Source organism: Helicoverpa armigera, chromosome 27 (assembly GCF_030705265.1).
Source record: "Helicoverpa armigera isolate CAAS_96S chromosome 27, ASM3070526v1, whole genome shotgun sequence".
Classification (NCBI taxonomy): domain Eukaryota; kingdom Metazoa; phylum Arthropoda; class Insecta; order Lepidoptera; family Noctuidae; genus Helicoverpa; species Helicoverpa armigera.
This window is the reverse complement of record NC_087146.1, coordinates 1,734,397-1,758,540: the sequence shown is the minus strand read 5'-3', so window position 1 is coordinate 1,758,540 and position 24,144 is coordinate 1,734,397. Positions and strand designations below refer to the sequence as shown.

Below are 24,144 nucleotides of genomic sequence, written 5' to 3'. Positions count from 1 at the left end.
GATTAACACGATTGCCGACAAGTCCTACGTCAAAAATTTGAATAACAAAAAGTTGTGGGTACCTAATAAAAAGATCTAAGTCTGATCTAAGATGTTAAACACTTTTTATTTTTAACCTAGCTTGTTCAGTCTTTGACTGCACATTTTCTGCTGACGCCGCGGTCGCCACGAGTCGCGCCGCCGTTTCAGCATTCATTTTAGCTTACTCATTTTTAATTTTTAGTGTGGATTCAACAGTTACTATGTAAACTACATAAGAGGTAGGAATCATAAACATTGTTTTCTGTACTGATGTAGGGTACGTTACATTAGAGGCAACATAACAGTTTACGTGTACCTTTGTATTAACATTGACATTTTATTTTTGTAATTTTGAACCAAAAAAAATCGTCATAACATCAGCTTTTTGAAAAAAGTCGCTATGCTGTTTGTTCGTTAATTTCTCTTCTTTCTGATGTGTGTCAAAATATTATATATTTGAATGATTATTTGGATCATTAGAGGGGTCTACAACTTCAATGCATGTGCGGAAAGATTAGGGAAATTCATAAGAAGTTTTGATGGGTTACTTAAATGGGTTCCAAAGTCCAAAGATTGTTTCAGGAAGAAAATAGATTTCGAAATGTTGAAACCCTGGGATACTGAGGCCCAAGTGCAAAAAGAGCCTTTCGAGAAATCAGCAAGCGATTAGTGGAGTCAACTCGAGACCAAAAGGCCTATACTTCGGTCAAAGAATATACATTGCCATCCAGCGTGGCAATGCAGCCAGCCTTTTGGGCACGATCCCCGCTGATAGCGATGCGGATGAGTTTTTTGATACATAGTTTTTATTTTTCCTTTTTTTTAATTATTTTTGTAAAATGTAGATTAGGTGGGATATGTAGAATATGTGTGTAAATAGGATATATTATTTACTTATGTGAAAATAAATATTACTGAAGTGATTGAAAAATTAAAACAAAAATTATTTCTTAGTCAAAATACATTCTCTGGTCCCTCTCTTCTCATAGTCTAAAGTTCTGTATGACTTACAACATTATCCTCATGTTCGTTCTTCAAAATAGTATTGAAGACTGTTCAAACATTTATTTCGGATCTGGCTGAAATGATCTGGATTTCGTAACTTGCTACATTTAGCTTTATCAATAAAAAAAGCAATTTTTTGAAAATTATTAGTTTTAAGTTGTACAATATATAACTTTATTTGTACAATATATATCTCGTGACCAGAAGGCTGGCTATTACCTCGGACAAAGAATCAGCATGGCGATCCAACGAGGTAATGCTGCCAGCCTCTTGGGCACGCTCCCAGTTGACAGCGATGGGGACGAATTTTTTGACGCTTTTTAGTTGTTTGTTTTACTAGGATAGTTTTTGATTTTTACAAGCTTTTATTTTATATATATATATATATATATATATATATATATATATATATATATAAAATAAAAGCTTGTGTTCGGGTGAAATCTTACAACTCAATTTTAAGGCACTTGCTCTCAACCGATTGAGCTGAAATTTTGCATACATGTTTAGTTTGGATGACAATGCATGTTAAGCTATGTGACGTCATCCTAAATCCAACATGGCTAACTATACAAGATGGCGGACTAGTTATTTTTAAGGTACCTATACAATATGGGTATCAAATGAAAGGGATTGACAAGTAGAACACATTGCACTTTACGAAATAAAAATCCAAGATGGCCGCCGCTACAAAATGCTGAATAACCTATTTTTTTCAATCCCATCCATATGGGTATCCAATGACAGGGCTTAACAAGTAGAATAAACTGCACTTTACTAAATCAAAATCTAAGATGACCGCCGCTACAGAATTTAGACTTAGGAACTTACCAGGTGAAAACTAAAAAGTATAAAATAAATTGAGGTAAAAAATCTTTAAAAACAAGCTTTTATTTAAATGCGCTAAAAAGAAAAAAATAAACTTTTACTGTAACTTATAACGACATTTCATATTTAACATATTTGACACAATTTATATGTTTTAAAAGCTTGTCGCGATTTTACTAAGAAAGTAAATACGAGTAGGTACTTAAATCTCGCGACAAGCTTTTAAAACATATAAATTGTGTCAAATATGTTAAATATGAAATGTCGTTATAAGTTACAGTAAAAGTTTATTTTTTTCTTTTTAGCGCATTTAAATAAAAGCTTGTTTTTAAAGATTTTTTACCTCAATTTATTATTGTAAATATGTATTGTAAATTGTATGTAAATAATATCAAAATAAACTCAAAATTATTTATTTTCAGTTTATTTTAAGTGTTATGTAAATATGTGTACATTTGTTATTATTTCCATTATGTCATCACCTCCTCATATGAGGAAAAATAAAAGTTAAGAATACTTTGCATTCAACATTTCAAGTTTATTTCATGAAGCAAAACATTGTCATCTTCAAATTTATTACTGTCCACATCCGCAGGTGCGAGCTCCATAGCCGAGTTGTCGGCCGGCAGCAGGGATAGCACCAGCGCCGAGTCCATAGCCAGCAGCAAGTCCTGAGGCAGACGCAGCGCCATAGGCACCTGCACCACCATAGGCACCAGCAGGAGCGATGCTCTCAATAGCAGTAACACCGTTACCGCAGCTGTAGCTGACGGCGCCAGCACCGCCGCTTGCCAGCACGCCCTCCAAAGCCACAGCACTCACGAACGGCAGCTCACCAGCCACTGACAGAGCACCATCAAACACATTCTCTGAGTTTATGGAGAGGCCGCTGGGAGCGATGGAGGACACGCTGGAGACAGGCAGAGCTCCGCCACTGGTGGGGATGATGTCCAGACCAATCAGACCGTTGCCAGCCCAGCTGTTACCAGCACAGCCGGACGCTCCCCACCCTGAGGCGATGAGACCAGGAGCCGCCAAGCCTGCCGAGGCTGAGCCGCACGCAGGACCAGCGATAGGTGCGCGACCCCAGCACTGGCTGAATGCAGTCTGCAAACAAATAATGAATCTGTTAGTACTAATAAAACATTATGTCTTATCGATCACGTAATGGTATTAAGTGTGTCAAATGCTTTTATAGATAGAACAGTTAATGTATCTCACCTGCACGAAGAGCGCCTGAGCGCAGAGGACGAGGATCAGCTTGGCTGCCATTGTAGTTTGTGTCGAAGTGAACTTGACTATGAGTTTTCCAAGAATCGATCCACTATTTATACTGAAACGTAGTGCTTATCTTGTTGTGTTGCAGCAATTTGTGCGTTTTGAAATGAACTTTTAGCACCTTTATCAGTAGTTGCAATGTGGGGAAATAGAAAAGTGCATGACTTTGTTTCACCAGAACATAGAAACAAAAACACGTTGTTGTGATAAGAGGAGACTTTTGCACTATATAACCGTGGTCTAGAAGTAGGAACATCATTCAGTCTTCAGCTTCTCGTTGAACACAAACATCAAACATGTCTACCTTCGCTGTTCTGTTGCTCTGCATCCAAGCTTGCTTGGTCCAGGTGAGTGATCTAACTAATATTTTTTCTTCCAATAATTTTTCACCCTAAATATTAGGAACTGGTGTCACGAATCATGTATTGTTGTTTTGACAGAATGTGTTCGGTATCGGGTGCGGCTGCGGGGGTGCAGCTCCCGCCGCTCTCTCCGGCGCCGCGCCCTGCGGCTACGGCCTAGGCTCCGGCCTTGGCTACGGTGCTGGTCTGGCTGGCTCCTACGGATTGGCTTCTGGTTTGGGTTATGACGGACTCGCCTACCCTGGCGCTGCCGGTTACGGCTCTGGAGTCGCCGCGTACGGCGGCGCCGGTGAAGGCAACGTGGCGGTCGCTGGTGAGCTGCCAGTCGCCGGTAACACCGCTCTGTATGGACAGGTGCCCATCATGGGCGCTGTCAGTTTTGGTGGATCTGTCCCGGCTGCTGGTGCCGTGTCTATCTCCGGACAGTGCGCGTGCGGCTGCGGTGCTCCAGTCGCTGCTCCTGTATACTGCTGAATCATCTATTTTTGACGAGTAATTAATAAATGACCTTGCATTTCGCAATACTTGTGTTTTTTATTCCATTTGCAATGCAACATATAATTACGACTTATATCGAGATCCTATCAACAGTGATCAGTTAGAGTATCACGCATACTACTATTTTTATTATGTTTAATAGCAGCCAATACTCGACAAGCAAAGCTTCTCTTAAAATTACATATGCTAAGAGACAAATGGATAATATTAGAATTGCTAAGTCACGTGGCGTAATCTATGTACCAATAAATAATATTCAAATTAATTTATTTGCATTCCATAATATGTGTTACAGATGGTTTACAAGGCTTAAAGCTTTAGTACAATTATGGACCCTGTTCATAGTTCAAAAGAAACAGTAATGAAAAAAATACATTTTAAGAACCAAAGAATTTTACAATTAAATAAAAGATAATTAAAAGAAACATTTTATAGATGAAGCAATAAGAGATTTTCGAAACAACTCGAATTTGCCAATGTCCAAGTTACATTATGGAAGAATCCCTGTTTTTTTTGCAGATTTTTAGACATCTGCACAACTTTAGGACAGCCATTGGAGGATCTGCCGTAGTAGATTTTACTTGTGACGTCTCACTTATTTCAAAGTCCATTATGAATTTGAGATATATGACCATGAATTACCTGTTTTTCATCAATTCCTGGCCCGCTTTTTTACTCTCCCTAACTTGCTCCCTTATGTGATCCCTTATGTAACCTAGTAGGTACTTTGTCATATACTCCCTCTGTATAATATCTTTTATCCTAATGTTCTTCCCTATATAATCCCCATTCCGTTGAACCTAGGTACTCTTGTCAGTCTCTTGTTCTCTTAGTTCTAGTCTAGTATATGCTTTCCCTATGTAGCTAGTTCCTTATGTACTTTCATAAATCGTCCTCAATTGTGTACTTCATATGAATTTAATTAATGTATCAGAATTTGTTTGTGTGTTGAATGTACTCAAAACTTATTTGGGGCTTTATCCGCCCCTAAAATATAAGTAAAAAAAACTAGAAAGCGTTAGATCAAAGAGGTAGTTACAACAATATAAAATTTTTGGAATCGAGCCCATAGTCCTTTACTTGAGGGGTTCGTACTTTATTCGCTAGGCCATTATCATAGACTTTTCACTATTATTTCACGCTCGTATAAATCTCTATTCTGACTCCCAGATTGAAGATGCACTATTATATCGGCAGATTCATATTATATTTAATGTCATTTATTACTGCTCTGTCAATATTTTATAATATGCTTGTTGGTCATTTCCCGATTGGAGCCCAACCGAGTGACAGCAAACAATGACAGCTGAAGATACAAACAAGATGTATGAACTTTACGGAAAATGCATTAATATGTATGCCATAGTATATCCATGTAGTTATTTAAAGTCAGCCCATCCCTTCAGGGGAAATATTGTCTAACATTATACTTATACTTCTAACTTCATATACTTGTCCACCTCTCACTTTAAAAAAATAAAAGAAAAGAATACTTTGCATTGCATAGTTTCGGTTTATTTCATCAAGCAGAACATTGTCGTCATTCGTAGGTATCATCATCATCATTGAATTTAGTATTGTCTGCATCCACAGCCGCCAGCTCCATAGCCGCGAGCTCCATAGCCCAGACCACGGCCAGCAAGACCGATAGCACCAGCGCCGAGTCCATAGCCACCAGCAAGTCCTGAGGCAGACGCAGCGCCATAGGCACCTGCACCACCATAGGCACCAGCAAGAGCGATACTCTCAATAGCAGTAACACCGTTACCGCAGCTGTAGTTAACGGCACCAGCACCACCGCTTGGCAGGACACCCTCCAAAGCCACTGCACTTATGAACGGCAGCTCACCAGCCACGGACAGAGCACCCTCATACACATTGTCTGAGTTGATGGCGAGTCCGGTGGGAGTGATGGAGGACAAGCTGGAGACAGGCAGAGCTCCACCACTAGTTGGGGCGATTTGGAGTCCAGCCAAGCCATTGCCGATGATTCCATTGCCAGCATAGCCGTTGCCAATCAGACCGTTGCCAAAAAGGCCATTGCCAGCATAGTTGTTGCCACTACAGCCTGCCCAGCTGGGAGCTGCCAAAACTGGGGCAGCGACGGCTCCACGGCCAAGGCATTGACTGAAAGCAGTCTGAAAGAAAGAAAAAACATGAATGGAGAGAACAAAAGTGAAGGTATAACTAATGATAAGTTTAAAGTTGAGTAAAACAATGCAACATTCTTTTAAAGAACACACAAATGTCACAAAAAGTATATTAAGAAATAACTAAAAGCATTTGCATCGATAACAACTGCAATAAAAGTTAAACACGAAAAGAAAACTTTATGTTAACTTATGGAAAATTCTTGGTCTATCAGAACTAAACCAGAAATATCAAATTCAGAAAGAAAATATATAGAAATAAATCTCACCTGGATGAAGAGCGCCTGAGCGCAGAGGACGAGGATCAGCTTGGCTGCCATTGTAGTTTGTGTCGAAGTGAACTTGACTATGAGTTTTCCAAGAATCGATCCACTATTTATACTGAAACAAGGCTTTATCTAGGGTTAACGCAAGTTAAGGATTTCGAAATTTATTTTTTTACCTTTATTTTTTGTTGCCAAACAAAAACATATGCATTTTAATTCTTTGAATACCTTTATCAAATGCTTTGTTTCTTTCAGTCCATGTAGGAAATAACTACGTGCTTTTGATAAGAACTTTTGCAGTATATAAACGTGATGTTTAGCTTCGAAAGCATAGTCTTCAGCTTCTCGTTGAACACAAACATCAAACATGTCTACCTTCGCTGTTCTGTTGCTCTGCATCCAAGCTTGCTTGGTCCAGGTGAGTGATCTACCATTTTAGTTCCTCTTTCTTTCCATGTGTAATACCATATTGCCTCTTATACCTGTTTCTATACTGTTGTATAAGAGATAGTATTCTCTTAGCTTATAAGAAGTATGCCTTGACTTCTAAAACTGGCATACCTCCACATGAGGTCTTAGTTACCGCGGTTCTGGTACATAAAGAGCTAAAGAAGGAACATGATGGGTTTTAGTCAGTAAGAGTCTGACACTCCCTCACGCTGCACACACAACAAGGGGGGTCATTTGATGAATTTTAATATAAAAAATATTCTAGAAAAGATTTAAAAAATCCCCAAAACTTAGCAATCAACTTGATTATTACCTTATAAAAATACCAGTTTAATTCTCTCCACCATTGTCTACAGACAATTCACGCATTTCTGATCCCATAACATACTAACACAATTTATATCTCCAAACAGAATGTATTCGGCCAATACATCGGTAACAGCTGTGGATGCGGTGGAGCTGGAGCCATTGCCCCTGCTGCTTACTCGAGACTCGGTGCAACTCCTGGCTGCGGCAACACTCTTGGACTTGGATCTTACGGAGGAGCCATTGGGTCTGGTTACGGTGGTGCCTTAGGAAACGGTGCTTACGCTGGTGCCTTGGGAAACGGTGCTTACGGTGGTGCCTTTGGACCTGCTTATGGAGGAATAGGATCTGGAGCAGCCTACGGTGGTACTGGCGAAGGTAATGTAGCGGTCTACGGTCAGCTGCCTGTGGGTGGTAATACCGCTCTTGCTGGAACTGTGCCCATCATGGGTGCTGTTAGATTCGCTGGTCCCGTGGCTGCTGCTGGTGCCGTGTCTATCACTGGCCAGTGTGCTTGTGGATGCGGTGCTCCCATCGCTGCTCCTGTCTACTGCTGAAGTAACCAGGATTAAGGAGTGACAAAGAAAATGGATTGAATAATGATAATGATGATTCTTGAAACCAAAAAAGTAAGCTGAATACAAACAAAAAATAAATGAAGCATTAGAAAAGCAGTTATGGTTTTATTTAATAAAATGTAAGTTCCTAAAACTCTTTTTGTTCATCTTTGAGTTCGTAAGAAAGTTTTCTTAATAATTTCTATATAAATAACAGTATACATAATTTTATTTTAGTAATTCATTCAAAATACATTGCATGGTTACCTCTTCATATTGTTTTTGATCTGCTGACCCTAAAAATTTGTGCAGGTTCCTCAGTTAAGTCATTATTTTGTATTTAACGACTGTTCAAGAATTTATTTAGAATCTGGTTATGAAACAATGAACCATCATGGTGATTGATGGTCCTTGCTAACAATATTGATTGGTTCTATTAATCAAATTAGAATGTTCAATAATCATACATTCAATCATCATAAGACTATAGAGAATTTTAGTTAAGGCATGAAAAGTACAGAATAATTTGCATAGTATTTGAGTTTATTTCATTTAGCAGTTTCATAGTGGTGACATTTAGTACTGTGCACATCCGCAGGTGCAAGCTCCGTAGCCGAGTTGTCGGCCGGCAGCAGGGATAGCACCAGCGCCGAGTCCATAGCCAGCAGCAAGTCCTGAGGCAGACGCAGCGCCATAGGCACCTGCACCACCATAGGCACCAGCAGGAGCGATGCTCTCAATAGCAGTAACACCGTTACCGCAGCTGTAGCTGACGGCGCCAGCACCGCCGCTTGCCAGCACGCCCTCCAAAGCCACAGCACTCACGAACGGCAGCTCACCAGCCACGGACAGAGCACCATCAAACACATTCTCTGAGTTTATGGAGAGGCCGCTGGGAGCGATGGAGGACACGCTGGAGACAGGCAGAGCTCCGCCACTGGTGGGGATGATGTCCAGACCAATCAGACCGTTGCCAGCCCAGCTGTTCCCAGCACAGCCGGACGCTCCCCACCCTGAGGCGATGAGACCAGGAGCCGCCAAGCCTGCCGAGGCTGAGCCGCACGCAGGACCAGCGATAGGTGCGCGACCCCAGCACTGGCTGAATGCAGTCTGGAAACAAACAGTTAATAAATCTGTTAGTTCTGAGAAAACATGATGTCTTATCGATCACGTAATATAAAGTGTGTCATGTACTTTTATATTATGAAATACTCTTTCTAATGATAATGCACATTTCCGTTGATTTAAAGTTAATAAATATGTTCGTATCTCACCTGGATGAAGAGCGCCTGAGCGCAGAGGACGAGGATCAGCTTGGCTGCCATTGTAGTTTGTGTCGAAGTGAACTTGACTATGAGTTTTCCAAGAATCGATTCACTATTTATACTGAAACGTAGTGCTTATCTAGTTGTGTTGCAGCAATTTGTGCATTTTGAAATGAACTTTTCGCACCTTTATCAGTAGTTGCAATGTCGGGAAATAGAAAAGTGCATGACTTTGTTTCACCAGAACATAGAAACAAAAACACGTTGTTGTGATAAGAGGAGACTTTTGCACTATATAACCGTGGTCTAGAAGTAGGAACATCATTCAGTCTTCAGCTTCTCGTTGAACACAAACATCAAACATGTCTACCTTCGCTGTTCTGTTGCTCTGCATCCAAGCTTGCTTGGTCCAGGTGAGTGTTCCATCTTATTCCTTCATACATATATCACTCATTGTCAGCTACGATCAATGAGTCAATCATGTATTGTTGTTTCCACAGAATGTGTTCGGTATCGGGTGCGGCTGCGGGGGTGCAGCTCCCGCCGCTCTCTCCGGCGCCGCTCCCTGCGGCTACGGCCTAGGCTCCGGCCTTGGCTACGGTGCTGGTCTGGCTGGCTCTTACGGATTGGCTTCTGGTTTGGGTTATGACGGACTCGCCTACCCTGGCGCTGCCGGTTACGGCTCTGGAGTGGCCGCGTACGGCGGCGCCGGTGAAGGCAACGTGGCGGTCGCTGGTGAGCTGCCAGTCGCCGGTAACACCGCTCTGTATGGACAGGTGCCCATCATGGGCGCTGTCAGTTTTGGTGGATCTGTCCCGGCTGCTGGTGCCGTGTCTATCTCCGGACAGTGCGCGTGCGGCTGCGGTACTCCAGTCGCTGCTCCTGTATACTGCTGAAATCACATACATTTTCTGCGTGAAAATAAAACTATTATGAAATGTGCAAAGTATTCTATGTTTCATTTACTTACTACAATTTTCCTCGTTGTGTGAGCTACTATATTCAACAAGACATGGAAGATTAAATATTGAAAATGTACCTACTTCAGTAATAGTCCGATATGTTGATGTCATTTCTCATCACATCCACCATCAACCCATAAGATTGCCTCATGTAGATTCATCGGTAGTTCTTATCCTGAAAACGACGCTCGCAAATAACTTTGGTGGTTTCTTTCCAGAAAGCGACATTAAAATAGTTTGGAGCAAACTTTCAATATTTTGTAGAAAAAAGCATAGCTAGTTTATGGGCAAATTAACAATAATCGACGATCCGTCAGTTGCACAAAGCTCCATTAAAGTTTAAGCTTCTTTAAATCTATTGCTAGCTCTTTCTTTGTCAACAAAATAAAAAGTGTCAGCAATAGATTTAATGAAGCTGTAACTTTAATGGAGATTTGTGTAACTGACGGTATGGCTACTAACTCCACTAAATCTGGACTAAAATCTTAACATAGCATTAAAAAACCACATGAAAATCGGATCATTAGTTTAGAAGGTAAGTGGGAACATTACTTTGCTGTTTGCGCTAATATTGTGGCGCCCCCTAGTAAGTTACACCCATGACACCTATCTAAGAACATGAACTCATCGAATACAAATAGGTTATTGAAAACCGCATCAAAATCAGATCATTAGTTTAGAAGATATGTGGGAACATTACTTTGCACAAACGCACAAACGCACATCTCTCACCCTAAATGCATATACCTGCTCCGTTCCGTCGTGGGTAAAAATAAATAAATAACATTAAAATGTACACTTTTAGATTTTGTATCTTATTTCACCGTTTAAATACATTTTATCTTATTTTTTCATATATCTTATATATTGTATGGTCACCTATTTGCATTTTTTTGTTTATTAAGTTGAATATTTTGTACACCAATTCGGTAGACTTTGTGAGATTCTTTTAACTTTATTTAAAAGCTTTATTTGTCGGGAAATGGTACAAATATAATGCAAAGATTAATGTTTTATGTTAAAAGGATCTCACACATTCTACCGAATAGGTGTACAAAATAATCAACTTAATAAACAAAAAAATGCAAATAGGTGACCATCATCTTCCTTGCCTGTTCCCAAACACTGCAGGAAGATCTCTTAACATAAAACATCTATCTTTGCATTATATTTGTACCATATTCCGACAATGAATATAATGAATCATCCCTATGATACGCATGCAACAAAGTGTGTGCTAAGTATGAATGTAGATGGATGGAGAGGAAGAGGAAGACCTAAGAAAAGATGAATGGATTGTCTGAAAGATGGTATGCATAGGAAGGGAGTGAGTGTCAGTATGACGAGTGACAGGGGAAAATGGAAGACAATTACATATTGCGCCGACCCCAAGTAAAATGGGAACAGGGCAGGAGAAAGAAGAAAGATATTCCGACAAAAAAAGTAATTTTAAACGGTTAATTGCCATCCAGACGGTACTACAACAAAAAAGGTAAACAATTGTTCGTCTCGTGTTTAAGAAAAAATATATGGATGTAAATTATATGGACGCCCTTAAATACATTGGGGGATATAAATTGTTATTTGGATGCCACAGAGGAGCTCTTAAATAAGCTTGAGCGGTTGCAAAATTTATGTATTCGTTTTGTTTTCAATCTCAAAAAATATGATCATGTTTCTCATTTTCGCAAAGAACTCAAGTGGCTCCCTATTCGTCTTCGCAGGAACACTCGCATTTTGTGTCTTCTTTTTAATATCCTTTTTAATCCCAAAACTCCTTCCTATCTGCGAGAACGCTTTTCATTTGTTCGCTCGCCTGATGCGCTCTGTAGAACGCATCTCAAATCTCTCCTTAAAATCCCCTCCCATTCCACTGACTTTTATTCCTTCTCCTTCACAGTAAACGCAGTACGGTTGTGGAATCCGCTGCCGCCTGAATTAAGGAGCTGTCAAACTGTTGCTACTTTTAAACAGAAACTCAAAAGCTACTATTCCTCCTCTTCTTCATAGAGATTTTATAAAATATGTATTTTTGTATGTATGTATTATCTTTTGCTTTATATATACCTATATATATGTGTATAATTTATATATCTTTACTATGTCCTTTTACACAGTCTATCTACCTACTTCTCTTTATTCTAACTCTCCTACTACGGGTCTGCTGGAAGAAATTTCGATTTAGAAATAAGCAGTACCTTTGTACAATTTTATATGCTATGTCTACTTCTTTTATATTTTCACAAATAAATAAAAAAAATAAATATATGTTGAACGTCTGTTTACATTTTTTATAATAAGATCATAAGGCGACACTCTTAGGGTCGGTATTTTCAGGAACACATTCAAAATATTGTCACTTTATATCCCCCAAATATGTTGTGGAGTACAAGGTCTTCAGTTAGTCAATATTGTATTGACGACTATTCAAGAACTTATTTCAAATCTGGCGAAACAAACAATGAATACGAGTTGCATCATCATTCTTATATATTTTTTTTGTTAAGGAATGAAAAGTACAGAATAATTTGCATAGTATTTCAGTTTATTTCATTTATCAGTCACATGGTGGTGACATTTACTGTCCACATACGCAGGTGCGAGCTCCGTAGCCGAGTTGTCGGCCGGCAGCAGGGATAGCACCAGCGCCGAGTCCATAGCCAGCAGCAAGTCCTGAGGCAGACGCAGCGCCATAGGCACCTGCACCACCATAGGCACCAGCAGGAGCGATGCTCTCAATAGCAGTAACACCGTTACCGCAGCTGTAGCTGACGGCGCCAGCACCGCCGCTTGCCAGCACGCCCTCCAAAGCCACAGCACTCACGAACGGCAGCTCACCAGCCACGGACAGAGCACCATCAAACACATTCTCTGAGTTTATGGAGAGGCCGCTGGGAGCGATGGAGGACACGCTGGAGACAGGCAGAGCTCCGCCACTGGTGGGGATGATGTCCAGACCAATCAGACCGTTGCCAGCCCAGCTGTTACCAGCACAGCCGGACGCTCCCCACCCTGAGGCGATGAGACCAGGAGCCGCCAAGCCTGCCGAGGCTGAGCCGCACGCAGGACCAGCGATAGGTGCGCGACCCCAGCACTGGCTGAATGCGGTCTGGAAACAAACAGTTAGTAAATCTGTTAGTACTGAGAAAACATGATGCCTTATCGATCACGTAATATAGACTGTGTCAGATGCATTAATTATGCAATAAACAATGAATAACAATGAACGTCACGTTCAACTACATAAGAAGTCGAGTCGATTGTATCTCACCTGCACGAAGAGCGCCTGAGCGCAGAGGACGAGGATCAGCTTGGCTGCCATTGTAGTTTGTGTCGAAGTGAACTTGACTATGAGTTTTCCAAGAATCGATCCACTATTTATACTGAAACGTAGTGCTTATCTAGTTGTGTTGCAGCAGTTTGTGCGTTTCGAAATGAACTTTTCGCACCTTTATCAGCAGTTGCAATGTGGGGAAATAGAAAAGTGCATGACATTGTTTCAAGAACATAGAAACAAAAACACGTTGTTGTGATAAGAGGAGACTTTTGCACTATATAACCGTGGTCTAGAAGTAGGAACATCATTCAGTCTTCAGCTTCTCGTTGAACACAAACATCAAACATGTCTACCTTCGCTGTTCTGTTGCTCTGCATCCAAGCTTGCTTGGTTCAGGTGAGTGATCTAACCAATTTTTTTCTTCCAATAATTTCTCATCCTGAATATCAGGAACCGGCCTCATGAACTCTTTTTGTTGTCTCCACAGAATGTGTTCGGTATCGGGTGCGGCTGCGGGGGTGCAGCTCCTGCCGCTCTCTCCGGCGCCGCTCCCTGCGGCTACGGCCTAGGCTCCGGCCTTGGCTACGGTGCTGGTCTGGCTGGCTCCTACGGATTGGCTTCTGGTTTGGGTTATGACGGACTCGCCTACCCTGGCGCTGCCGGTTACGGCTCTGGAGTCGCCGCGTACGGCGGCGCCGGTGAAGGCAACGTGGCGGTCGCTGGTGAGCTGCCAGTCGCCGGTAACACCGCTCTGTATGGACAGGTGCCCATCATGGGCGCTGTCAGTTTTGGTGGATCTGTCCCGGCTGCTGGTGCCGTGTCTATCTCCGGACAGTGCGCGTGCGGCTGCGGTGCTCCAATTGCTGCTCCTGTTTACTGCTGAATACAATATTTTTGTGTAAAAATACAACTAACACGAATTGTGCAAAGTATTCTACGTTTTATTCCAAAATTGACCCTTAATTTCACTCATTTATGTCGAGAAAAGTCTTGGCAGCAAGCCAAAACTTTTCGGATTTGATCTCGTTCCTACCGCTTGGTAATTGGGTCCATTTCATTGGGATTAAACCTGCACCCTACTCGATAAGAAGAAGAAGTTTATTGTGTTCTTACCTAAGCCTACCAATTCGAAGCTGTCCGATCTTATGTAATGGGTGATAATGCCAGCCAGAAGCGTACATCTCGGTCTTTCGTGCAACCACATTGTCCCCTACCATCAGCTGAGATAGGGTCAAACTACAGTGAAAGCAAAAAAACTAGGTGTCCCAATTCTTAGAGGAAAAAATTTGACATTTTTCAGAACACAATAACAGACTGGGGAGTTCAGTAACAAGGATCAATAAATAAGGATGATGAGGATTAACAAAAGAAGAAAAATAATGATTTTTCAAACATTTGTAAGCTTTAGGATGTTAGTAATACTAATACTTTATTTAAATTAAATATCCGACAAAAGTGAACAGCGCCATAATTATACATTATTTATTGAAATATTTCTTGCACATACAGTACAATGGCGGACTTAACGCCTTAGGCGTTCTCTACCGGTCTACCTTTGGGTGGCGGAGAGAGAGCGTTGGTAGGTGCAAGCAAACAGAAAAATATTATGAAATATATCTACATATTGGGTGTGTCGTACTTAATCACATTGAATCCTATCACATATATGTAGTTTATGACATTCTATGGCGAATTGTAAAAAAAATAACCTAATACATTCAGTTGTTTGGCCACCGGAGTAAATGAATAGTATTTTCCTGACTTTCAGAGATAAATTTTAATATTCCGTTAAGGTCCATATTTCTAAAATCGAATTATATAATACAGTATGTATTAAATATTTACAATAAAAAAGAAAAAAAAAACACTTTGATCACTAATAAAAAAAGTATGACTCAATTTCTAAGTCGATCGATCGTTTACCTATCATCACTATTGTAGGGGGTCACCCTTTTTTGTGTCAGTGACAGTTGAATTTGTCATTTTACTGAATCGAATTAGATTCCAATTAATTTCTAAATGACAGAGTAAAAAAATAGAAGGAACTGAGGATCTAAAAGTGAATTGAGATGAGGGCAGAAGAACAAAATTGAAAGAAAGAGGGTTTCTTTTATTACAGGATTACTTTATTTAGTACAGAATATTCTTATTAGTACACGTATTGGTTGCCGCAGCCGCAAGCACAGTTGCCGCTGATAGACACGGCACCAGCAGCCGGCACAGCACCGCCGAAGCTCACAGCGCCCATGATGGGCACCTGTCCATACAGAGCGGTGTTACCGGCGACTGGCAGCTCACCAGCGACCGCCACGTTGCCTTCACCGGCGCCGCCGTACGCGGCGACTCCAGAGCCGTAACCGGCAGCACCAGGGTAGGCGAGTCCGTCATAACCCAAACCAGAAGCCAATCCGAAGGGGCCAGCCAGACCAGCACCAGCCAAGCCAGCGGCAGGGTAGGCGAGCCCAGCTAGTCCAGCGCCGTAGCCAAGACCAGAGCCGCAGGGAGCGGCGGTGGAGAGAGCGGCGGGGGCGATGATGGTGGCAGGTGCGTATGAGCCGAGACACTGGCTGAACACAGTCTGTAATAGAGACACAAAGATTAAGGATAGTTCCTTTCCTTTTCTTATGTTATAGGCTTAACTGCAAACAGGAGTCTGACAATATTCTGTAGTTATTTTGATTTGTTGACTTACCTGTACCAAGCAAGCTTGGATGCAGAGGAACACGACAGCGAAGGGAGACATGTTTGATGTTTGTGTTCAACGAGGAGCTGAAAACTGAATGATGAACAATAAAAAAACCAACCCTTATATACTCAACAAAAAATATTACATAAGGTGCTATATGAAATAGTTATGCGTTATCAAAAACACGCAATTATAAAGACGTGACTTTTCATGATATTAATGATGGAATAATTTCTTATTATACAATATAATATTACCTATATTTTACAATTGTTATTGCAGTATTACTTAACTTTGATAAAGAGGTCAATATAAAAGACAGTTTTTTGGAATTGAACATCATTATCAAGTTGTGACTTGCATTCAGCAAATACAACGATTTAAAATGGCAGCCAAGACTGTTCTTGTCCTTTGCGCTCAGGCGGTCCTCTTCCAGGTAAATATCCTATTTCTTTCAAGTGTTCATATCATCTTCTTTAAATATATTATATCTTCTTAACTCCACCTGATACTTGAATACTTTATCATAGTTTCAACTGATTTTAACTGATTCAACATTATTTTCAATTCATATTCATCATCATCTTTTCTCACTCCATCACTAACAATTACCCTTTTTTCTTCTTCCAGTGCGCCTTCAGTCAATGCCTCAACCGTGGTATCGATGCTTCTGCCTACGGACTTGGATCTTCATACGGATTAACTGGTTTAGCTGGACCTGGACTGGCCAACGGCTTAGCTGCTGCCAACTTCGCCGGCAGAGGCTTAGCTTCTGACAGTTTCTACTCCCCTGCTATGGAATTCACTGCTACTAGCGGCGGTTCTCTACCAGTAACTAGCACCTCTGCCATCGCACCAACTGGAATCTCTATAGTATCTGAGAACGTGTTTGAAGGTCCTTTGTCTGTGGCTGGTGAGCTGCCTTTCGTTGGTACTACTGGCATGGAAGGTGCTATGTCTTCTGCTGGTGCTGGTGCTATCAACCATGCTTGTGGTAACGGAGTCACCGCTATGGCAAGTGACAGTGCTGCTTTCGGTCCTGGTGCTGCTATTCCTCCAATTGCTGCTACTTTCCCAGTATCAGGAGTAGCTCCCGTGGCTTCTTATGGAGTTCCTCAAGCTGGCAGATTCGGTCTCAATGGATGTGCTGGTAATGTTCTGTACTAAATATACCTTCAGTGATTTTTATTTTTAGAAATTTTGTTGTTGATTTTTTCAAAAAAAAAAAATAAAGAATTGTTTCGGTGTATTTTATGTTTTTTTTTCCTTTCTCAAAAGATTGATCAAATGGTGATAAAATATTTTCCTCTGGATTTATATTTCCTTTAGAGAATGAAAAATTTTGCGATGATATCGGGGTTGTCAAAGTTCAATAACGACGATGACATCTCTTTAAGGCTAGCCCTTTGTTTAATACTTGAAATAAATTGAGAAAAAAAAACTACCCCTAATTGAATGATTTAAAACATATGTAGAAACGTGTTACGTGAGTAACGATGAAGTAAATTATATAATTATCAAGTGCATTTATGCAAGTGTTGGCAATGACTATGATAACATAACTTAATATAAAATTATACAAAGGCCGAAAGAAATCATTGTTAACTCAGCAATCAACAAAGTGACGCATACGATAAAATTTAAGAAAAAGCTATTCTAACTTTGTATTTAATACTATTTACATAACACTATATAGCGACTTAAATAACCATAGGTGCAATTAAAATATAAAGTGGAATTTTAATCACGCATCCAAAAAACTCATAAATCTTGATCGTGAATCGTCACTCCGGAAACGTAATAACTGTTTACTTGAAAATCAACCCAAGCAACGTGGTCTAGGATTGACCCCTTGAATCGCGCGCGAATCCACGCGAGACACAATTAATTTTCTATTGTTCTCTAATTAGCGGCATTCAAGCAGTTAATACAAAAAGCATCATCATTATTACCTACCTAGCTATTTCCCAACTATTACGGATAAATCTGTGTACCACTGTTTTACATGAGGCGACTGATGCGAAGAGTGACAACATCAAAGAAAACAAAATAAATAGAATCCTCAGCGAAATATAAAAGAGGACGAGAATCAGTCGTAAATTAAGAGGAGCTAAAGTTATTGATTTTTATGGAGGCAGTGCAACTGACAACGCTGCCTCTACTTCAAGTAGTTTCGGTATTATCAGCAGTGACGGTGTTAGCACTTTTATGGGTTTGGACAGTTGCTCTGATTTTTTTGCCCTTTTTGGTCCTAATTCTGGTTTTACGACTTCCAGCAGATTAGGGTGCTTTGCGGAGGGAGTTAGCTAGTATAGAGTGAGCTTTCTTGAGCTTGTCTTGGATGTAGATTATATGATTTTATGTGCAGCTGATTATGGTTAAATCAATGTTACTTAAAAAAATACAATGCTAATTGTGTATTTCTTTAGATGTATTCACCCAATTAAAAAAAATACAATAATATTATTTTCTATCTTTATCAACTTTATAACTCATAATCTTCAGTGTGCGTATCATCTGTATGCTGATGATCTTCAGCTTTACACTCAGGCTCGGCCTGAGGATTTGCATATAGCCATTGATAAACTCAATGGGGATTTATCGATCATAAATCAATGGTCTAACCAATTTGGAGTATCCGTTAATCCTACAAAGTGTCAGGCTATAGTTGTGGGAGGTTCTCGCATGCTGAGCAAGGTGGATTTTGCTAACTCTCCACCGATTGTTCTGGACAGTACTATTATTCCAATTAGCCCCAATGTCAAGAACCTCGGCCTATATTTTGACACTACACTTGGTTGGCAAACTCAGGTAGCTAGCGTCAGTAAGCGTGTAACTGGAACCTTACGTCATCTAAATCGGTTAAGGAACTTTTTGCCACCGAAGACCAAAGCAATGCTTGTGCAGTCCCTAATATTTCCTATAATTGACTATGGTGACGTGTGTTACTACGATCTCAATGCGGACTTGCTCAACAAACTTGATCGACTTATCAACAATTGCATAAGATTTGTCTTTAACCTGCGGAAGTACGATCATGTTTCTGAGTATAGGACGCAATTGAAATGGATGCCCATTCGCCAGAGAAGATCGATGCGTGCCTTGACGACCCTTTACTCGTTACTCAACTCTCCAACTCCTCCTACGTATCTAACTCCTCATTTTCAATACCGTTGCTCCGGTCATTCCAGAAATCTCCGTTCTTAAGTTAAATAAATAAATAATAATTATAGGATAACAACGTTTTTCAATAGATGTCTTATTTTGTGAGCTGTAGGTTTTTAAGCTTTTGTGAAAACAAGTCCCACAGGGTAACAGTAGGAGATGAGCGTTTAGCTAGATCTCCCATTAAGCTCGGGAAGAACACCACAAAGTCTTAGACTTTTGACTGCTTTGTGTGAGTTTCTTATAAATCTCAAAGCAATTCCAGTCTGAGTTGAGGGTACAACCTTGTGCAACCCAGTGACTTGCGAACATTAGACAATTATGTATTAACACATACCACAGGAAAACCTAATATATTTACTTTCCCTTACTTTCAGGATAGTTAGACCAAAACAAAATTGTCTAATACCTCATGCAATATTTATTTGTAAATGTTATGTCATATGCAATACTTACAATAAATAAAGAAATGTACAAATATCAGTCATAAATGGAGCAATGATAGCGCAGCAATATTTCATTACACACATCACGTACATTTTAGAAAGAAAAACAAATGAAACTTAAAAAAGCAACACAAGCATTTAAAACAAAAGAAAATTTTATTTCTCAATTGAAGAACTACCCATAGATAGTCTGGCATCCACAAGCACAATTACCAGAGATGGACACGCCACCATAAGCTGGCACAGGACCGCCGAAGCTCACAGCGCCCATGATGGGCACCTGACCAGCAATGACGGACTCTCCAAGGATCGGCAGCTCACCAACAACAGCCACATTGCCTTGACCAGTACCACCGTAAGCAGAAACACCAGGAGAGTAGGCAGCTGAGGATCCATAGGAGATGGAACTGGGGGAGTAGGATGAAGGAGTGTAGGCTGCAGCAGGGGCCAGGGTTGCTCCACAAGCAGGCGCGATAGGAGCGGCAGAAGATATGACACCAGCTGGGGTTGAGCAGTAGCTGAATACGTGCTGGAAATAAGTGTTTCTTTGTTAAACATGCAATTTATCTGAGAAACTAAACTAAAGACTGAAACCAAAATTCATTGCTAGATAACCCAATGTCGAGGAAGGTTATAGGCTAGCTTTTTTTGTCAGGGTGTGTAGAATAGTTCCTGCGGGATCTTTACAATAGTATACACATTGTATAGACATTGTTGAAAATATAAGAAGGTTGGCAAATTTACTCACCTGGACCAAGCAAGCTTGGATGCAAAGCAACAGAACAGCGAAGGTAGACATGTTTGATGTTTGTGTTCAACGAGAAGCTGAAGACTGAATAATGATTTGCAAAAAATCGCAATTCTTTTATAATTCTAGTTCAAGTTTTACTTATCTACTTACGTGACTTGGTTTATTTTTGTAAAAAAATGGCAATAGGTTATCGCAAAAATTGCAAAATTATTGTCATAGGAAAGTTGCAATGCAGTGCTATTGATAAAAGTGTTTAGTATAAAATCTACTGCAAAACTGGTGGACTTCATTCCATCGTCTATAGTTCAACGAGTATCCAATACACTACAATGTCTGCCAAAGCTATCCTCGTCCTCTGCGCTCAGGCTTTCTTGGTCCAGGTAAAAGATATTTTCTTTCTATAAAGTTTCATTCTAGATTTGTATGTTTGATTTGGTATGTGTGCAACATCTATTTAATATTTCCAATCGTTCTCTTCCAGTCTGCATTCAGCTACTGCATCTCCGGCAACAACTTCGGCGCTGGTCCATCAGGATTATCAGGCTATAGTCTGGGAGCCCCAGCTCTGGCTGCAGGAGGCAGTGGCCTGGCTTGTGGAGCGAACCTCGGGTACGGAGCTGGACTCGGCTACAACCCTAGCGCAGGCTACGGTGGCCTACCTGTCGAAGTAATCCCCACCAGTGGCGGAGCTCTGCCTGTCTCCAGCGTGTCCTCCATCGCTCCCAGCGGCCTCTCCATAAACTCAGAGAATGTGTTTGATGGTGCTCTGTCCGTGGCTGGTGAGCTGCCGTTCGTGAGTGCTGTGGCTTTGGAGGGCGTGCTGGCAAGCGGCGGTGCTGGCGCCGTCAGCTACAGCTGCGGTAACGGTGTTACTGCTATTGAGAGCATCGCTCCTGCTGGTGCCTATGGTGGTGCAGGTGCCTATGGCGCTGCGTCTGCCTCAGGACTTGCTGCTGGTTATGGACTTGGTGGTAATCAAGGTCTTGGATATGGTGCATTAATTGGTCAGGGTTGTGGATGCAGCCAGTATTGATCAGCTTGCAAAAGATGATATCAAAGCATCCAAAATATATGGTTTTATGTAAATAAACTATATTACGTTTTCAATCTTCTGTTTCATTTTTATTATAAGCGTTTTTGCTATCAGATTGTCCATAACTGCACTTTTCCATTTAATGTCTCGGATAATAGCCGCATAACATGAACTAAAGGCAAAATTCATTAACGTGTAAGTTCCAAGAAAATCGGTGTTCTGATCATTGAATTACTTTGTCACTTTCTACATGATTCAACGGTATGTATGTAGTTACAGTACAAGCTAACTTGATTGAATAATGTTGCGTTTTGGCTACCCTTTAAACAGTACAATTTTTTGGTTAATAACTTTATATTGAACAGTTTCAAGTCACTGAGGTTTTAAACGGTGTAAGCGATAAAATGAAATCCCTGTTTTGCAATGAGAACTGATGTCATTTATTTCGGAAATTTCGTAAGGCTAAACTTCATGTTCTAATAGAGGTAGTTGGATGCAACAATCAGTTTTGCAAGACAGACACATTCATTTGTTACCTTACATTTTTCTTTATGTTTTTGTTATATTTTTAAAGCTACGCTCTGGTTCAAACAATCAAACCAAGAATGAAAACGGAAAATTTGCTCAAATCATAATCGTTTATTGTTCACACGAATCACACGTCAAAAATTGCTCCTTCAGCAGTACACGGGGGTAGCGAGAGGGGCACCGCAGCCGCAAGAGCATTGACCAGCAATAGACACGGCACCAGCAGCAGCCACATCACCACCGAATCTGACAGCGCCCATGATGGGCACCTGTCCATACAGAGCGGTGTTACCGGCGACTGGCAGCTCACCAGCGACCGCCACGTTGCCTTCACCGGCACCGCCGTACGCGGCCACTCCAGAGCCGTAACCGGCGGCGCCAGGGTAAGCGAGTCCGTTATAACCCAAACCAGAAGCCAATCCGTAGGAGCCAGCTAGGCCAGCACCAGCCAAGCCGTAAGGAGAAGCCAAACCAGAGGCCAGACCACAAGGAGCGGCTAATCCGTAAGGAGCTGCCAGGGCAGGAGCGGCCAGACCATAGGGACCAGCGTACGTGGCGTCAGCAACCGCCGCGCGGCTGGTGCACTGGCTGAACACAGACTGAAACAATTAAATAATATATTAGAAGGTGTGTACTCAAACCTGATGAAAATAAAAAGTGCTGATTCTAAAAGGAACAGCAAAGTCGAGGTAACTCAAGATTATATAGCACTATTTCTCACCTGGACCAAGCACGCTTGGATGCAGAGGAACACGACAGCGAAGGGAGACATGTTTGATGTTTGTGTTCAACGAGGAGCTGAAGACTGAATGATGAACTGCATCCGTACCCACGCTTTTATACTTGATACACTATCATGTTATTTCGAAATTAAACAAAGAATATTTTCAATGTGTCCTTATCATCATGTTTAGGCTTATAAGTTTCACAAGCTTTGAAATTAATAACATTTACCAAATTAATTATTGTCTTTCCTGGAAATTGATAACGAACCTCACATAGTATAAAAAGGCCTACGGCTACGGTCAAAATTATTCTTGAATCAACAGTCGAAGCAAACTATCATGTCTGTCAAGGCTATCCTCGTCCTCTGCGCCCAGGCGCTGCTGCTCAAGGTAAGACATCTTACTTAGATTTAGTTTACTTTCGACTTTCCTATATTTGCTGAAGCTAATACATAACTCTATTTAATTTCCAGTCAGCAGTCGGTCAGTGCACCAGCCGCGCTGCAGTCGCTGACGCCTCTGCACTTGCTGCCCCTTGCGGCCTGGCCGCTCCTGCTTGGGCTTACGATGGACTCGCCTACCCTGGTGCTGGCTTGGCAGGCACAGGTCTGGCTTACAACGGACTGAACGCTGGCCTTGCAGGCAGAGGCCTGGCTTACGATGCAATCTACGCCCCCGCCATGGAGTTCAGCCCCACCAGTGGCGGCGCTCTGCCTGTCTCCAGCGCCTCCGCCATCGCTCCCGTCGGTATCTCCGTAGTGTCCGACAACGTGTATGAGGGTGTTCTGTCCGCGGCTGGTGAGCTGCCGTTCGTGGGTACTGTGGCTATGGAAGGTGTGGTGCCTTCTGCCGGTGCTGGCGCCGTCAACCACGCCTGCGGTAATGGCAGAAACGCCATGATCAGCGAGACTACTGGTTTCGGTGCTGCTGGTGCTTATGGTGCTGGCTTGGGAGCCATCAGCCCTGCTGCTGGTTTTGGAGCTGCTGCCTATGGAGCTGGAATTGGTTCAGGTCTCGGTCTCCGCAGTGGTATTGCTGGCAGAGGCTGCGGCTGCCGCAACTAAGAACTTGTTGGGAACACAAAACTGACGTTTTTAATCTGTGTGTAGGCGAAATAAATAACCAAGCATATAACATGTTGTTTGTTAATAATCCATTTTTCAAACAAAACAGTTTTGTGGCCTTTTTTTAATCTTTTATTTTTAAGGGCTTAAACGCTGCTGCGATATGCCAGCCTATTTTGTGGCCTTCATTCGTAAATTGTCACACCATACTATAATATAGACGTAAGTACATATAAAGTTTTCTTCTAGATATGAACAAAATAAGTCCAACTACAAGATAGTTGCTCCACACTGTTAAAGAGTTCCCTTCACTGTACATATTTCATCCCCAATCCCCAATAGGGGGGAAAATAGAGAGTCAAGATAGGAGATAATTTTTGTATGTGACTTCAATTTGTGCCTAGAATTCCTGCCCTTTTGGTATTAAATCTTTATATGACGCTCGTGGAACTTCATGATGTGATGTGGAAGTGGAGGCATCATAAATTCATAAATACAAAAAAAAGCAAAGTAGACATATT

The 24,144-nt window shown here is 41.3% G+C and overlaps 11 protein-coding genes across 11 annotated transcripts; 7 read left to right on the top strand and 4 right to left on the bottom strand.

Annotated features, from left to right (window-relative positions):
* Positions 1-2,430: 2,430 nt before the first annotated feature.
* LOC126054822 (chorion class B protein Ld34-like) lies at positions 2,431-3,226 on the bottom strand. Its single transcript, XM_064041902.1, has 2 exons — positions 3,076-3,226; positions 2,431-2,961 (listed from the first exon to the last, which is right to left on the bottom strand). Exons 1-2 carry the CDS (start codon positions 3,124-3,126, stop codon positions 2,431-2,433), a joined length of 582 nt encoding a protein of 193 aa, XP_063897972.1. The 5' UTR covers positions 3,127-3,226.
* A 20-nt stretch (positions 3,227-3,246) lies between these two features.
* Positions 3,247-3,968, top strand: LOC126055345 (chorion class A protein Ld12-like). The gene is made up of 2 exons (XM_064041901.1): positions 3,247-3,479; positions 3,573-3,968. Exons 1-2 carry the CDS (start codon positions 3,429-3,431, stop codon positions 3,966-3,968), a joined length of 447 nt encoding a protein of 148 aa, XP_063897971.1. The 5' UTR covers positions 3,247-3,428.
* Positions 3,969-5,563: 1,595 nt separating this feature from the next.
* LOC126055324 (chorion class B protein Ld34-like) lies at positions 5,564-6,573 on the bottom strand. The gene is made up of 2 exons (XM_049844078.2): positions 6,412-6,573; positions 5,564-6,130 (listed from the first exon to the last, which is right to left on the bottom strand). The coding sequence occupies exons 1-2, from the start codon at positions 6,460-6,462 to the stop codon at positions 5,564-5,566; spliced, it is 618 nt and encodes a 205-aa protein (XP_049700035.2). The 5' UTR covers positions 6,463-6,573.
* Positions 6,574-6,775: 202 nt separating this feature from the next.
* On the top strand, positions 6,776-7,732 carry LOC126054804 (chorion class A protein L11). Its single transcript, XM_064041900.1, has 2 exons — positions 6,776-6,826; positions 7,272-7,732. Exons 1-2 carry the CDS (start codon positions 6,776-6,778, stop codon positions 7,719-7,721), a joined length of 501 nt encoding a protein of 166 aa, XP_063897970.1. The 3' UTR covers positions 7,722-7,732.
* Positions 7,733-8,996: 1,264 nt separating this feature from the next.
* On the top strand, positions 8,997-9,882 carry LOC135118977 (chorion class A protein Ld12-like). Its single transcript, XM_064042228.1, has 2 exons — positions 8,997-9,399; positions 9,487-9,882. The coding sequence occupies exons 1-2, from the start codon at positions 9,349-9,351 to the stop codon at positions 9,880-9,882; spliced, it is 447 nt and encodes a 148-aa protein (XP_063898298.1). The 5' UTR covers positions 8,997-9,348.
* Positions 9,883-13,486: 3,604 nt separating this feature from the next.
* LOC126055347 (chorion class A proteins Ld9) lies at positions 13,487-14,108 on the top strand. The gene is made up of 2 exons (XM_064041899.1): positions 13,487-13,681; positions 13,713-14,108. Exons 1-2 carry the CDS (start codon positions 13,571-13,573, stop codon positions 14,106-14,108), a joined length of 507 nt encoding a protein of 168 aa, XP_063897969.1. The 5' UTR covers positions 13,487-13,570.
* A 1,251-nt stretch (positions 14,109-15,359) lies between these two features.
* LOC110381673 (chorion class A protein Ld2/Ld41) lies at positions 15,360-16,386 on the bottom strand. Its single transcript, XM_021342047.3, has 2 exons — positions 15,918-16,386; positions 15,360-15,803 (listed from the first exon to the last, which is right to left on the bottom strand). The coding sequence occupies exons 1-2, from the start codon at positions 15,966-15,968 to the stop codon at positions 15,375-15,377; spliced, it is 480 nt and encodes a 159-aa protein (XP_021197722.3). The 5' UTR covers positions 15,969-16,386; the 3' UTR covers positions 15,360-15,374.
* On the top strand, positions 16,297-17,078 carry LOC110381675 (chorion class B protein Ld34). The gene is made up of 2 exons (XM_021342050.3): positions 16,297-16,347; positions 16,542-17,078. Exons 1-2 carry the CDS (start codon positions 16,297-16,299, stop codon positions 17,076-17,078), a joined length of 588 nt encoding a protein of 195 aa, XP_021197725.3.
* A 3,524-nt stretch (positions 17,079-20,602) lies between these two features.
* Positions 20,603-21,306, top strand: LOC110381680 (chorion class B protein Ld34). The gene is made up of 2 exons (XM_049841529.2): positions 20,603-20,653; positions 20,755-21,306. Exons 1-2 carry the CDS (start codon positions 20,603-20,605, stop codon positions 21,304-21,306), a joined length of 603 nt encoding a protein of 200 aa, XP_049697486.2.
* Positions 21,307-21,983: 677 nt separating this feature from the next.
* Positions 21,984-22,645, bottom strand: LOC126054786 (chorion class A protein Ld12-like). Its single transcript, XM_049841523.2, has 2 exons — positions 22,556-22,645; positions 21,984-22,433 (listed from the first exon to the last, which is right to left on the bottom strand). The coding sequence occupies exons 1-2, from the start codon at positions 22,604-22,606 to the stop codon at positions 21,984-21,986; spliced, it is 501 nt and encodes a 166-aa protein (XP_049697480.2). The 5' UTR covers positions 22,607-22,645.
* Positions 22,646-22,898: 253 nt separating this feature from the next.
* On the top strand, positions 22,899-23,639 carry LOC135118854 (chorion class B protein Ld34-like). The gene is made up of 2 exons (XM_064041898.1): positions 22,899-22,949; positions 23,033-23,639. The coding sequence occupies exons 1-2, from the start codon at positions 22,899-22,901 to the stop codon at positions 23,621-23,623; spliced, it is 642 nt and encodes a 213-aa protein (XP_063897968.1). The 3' UTR covers positions 23,624-23,639.
* Positions 23,640-24,144: the final 505 nt, after the last annotated feature.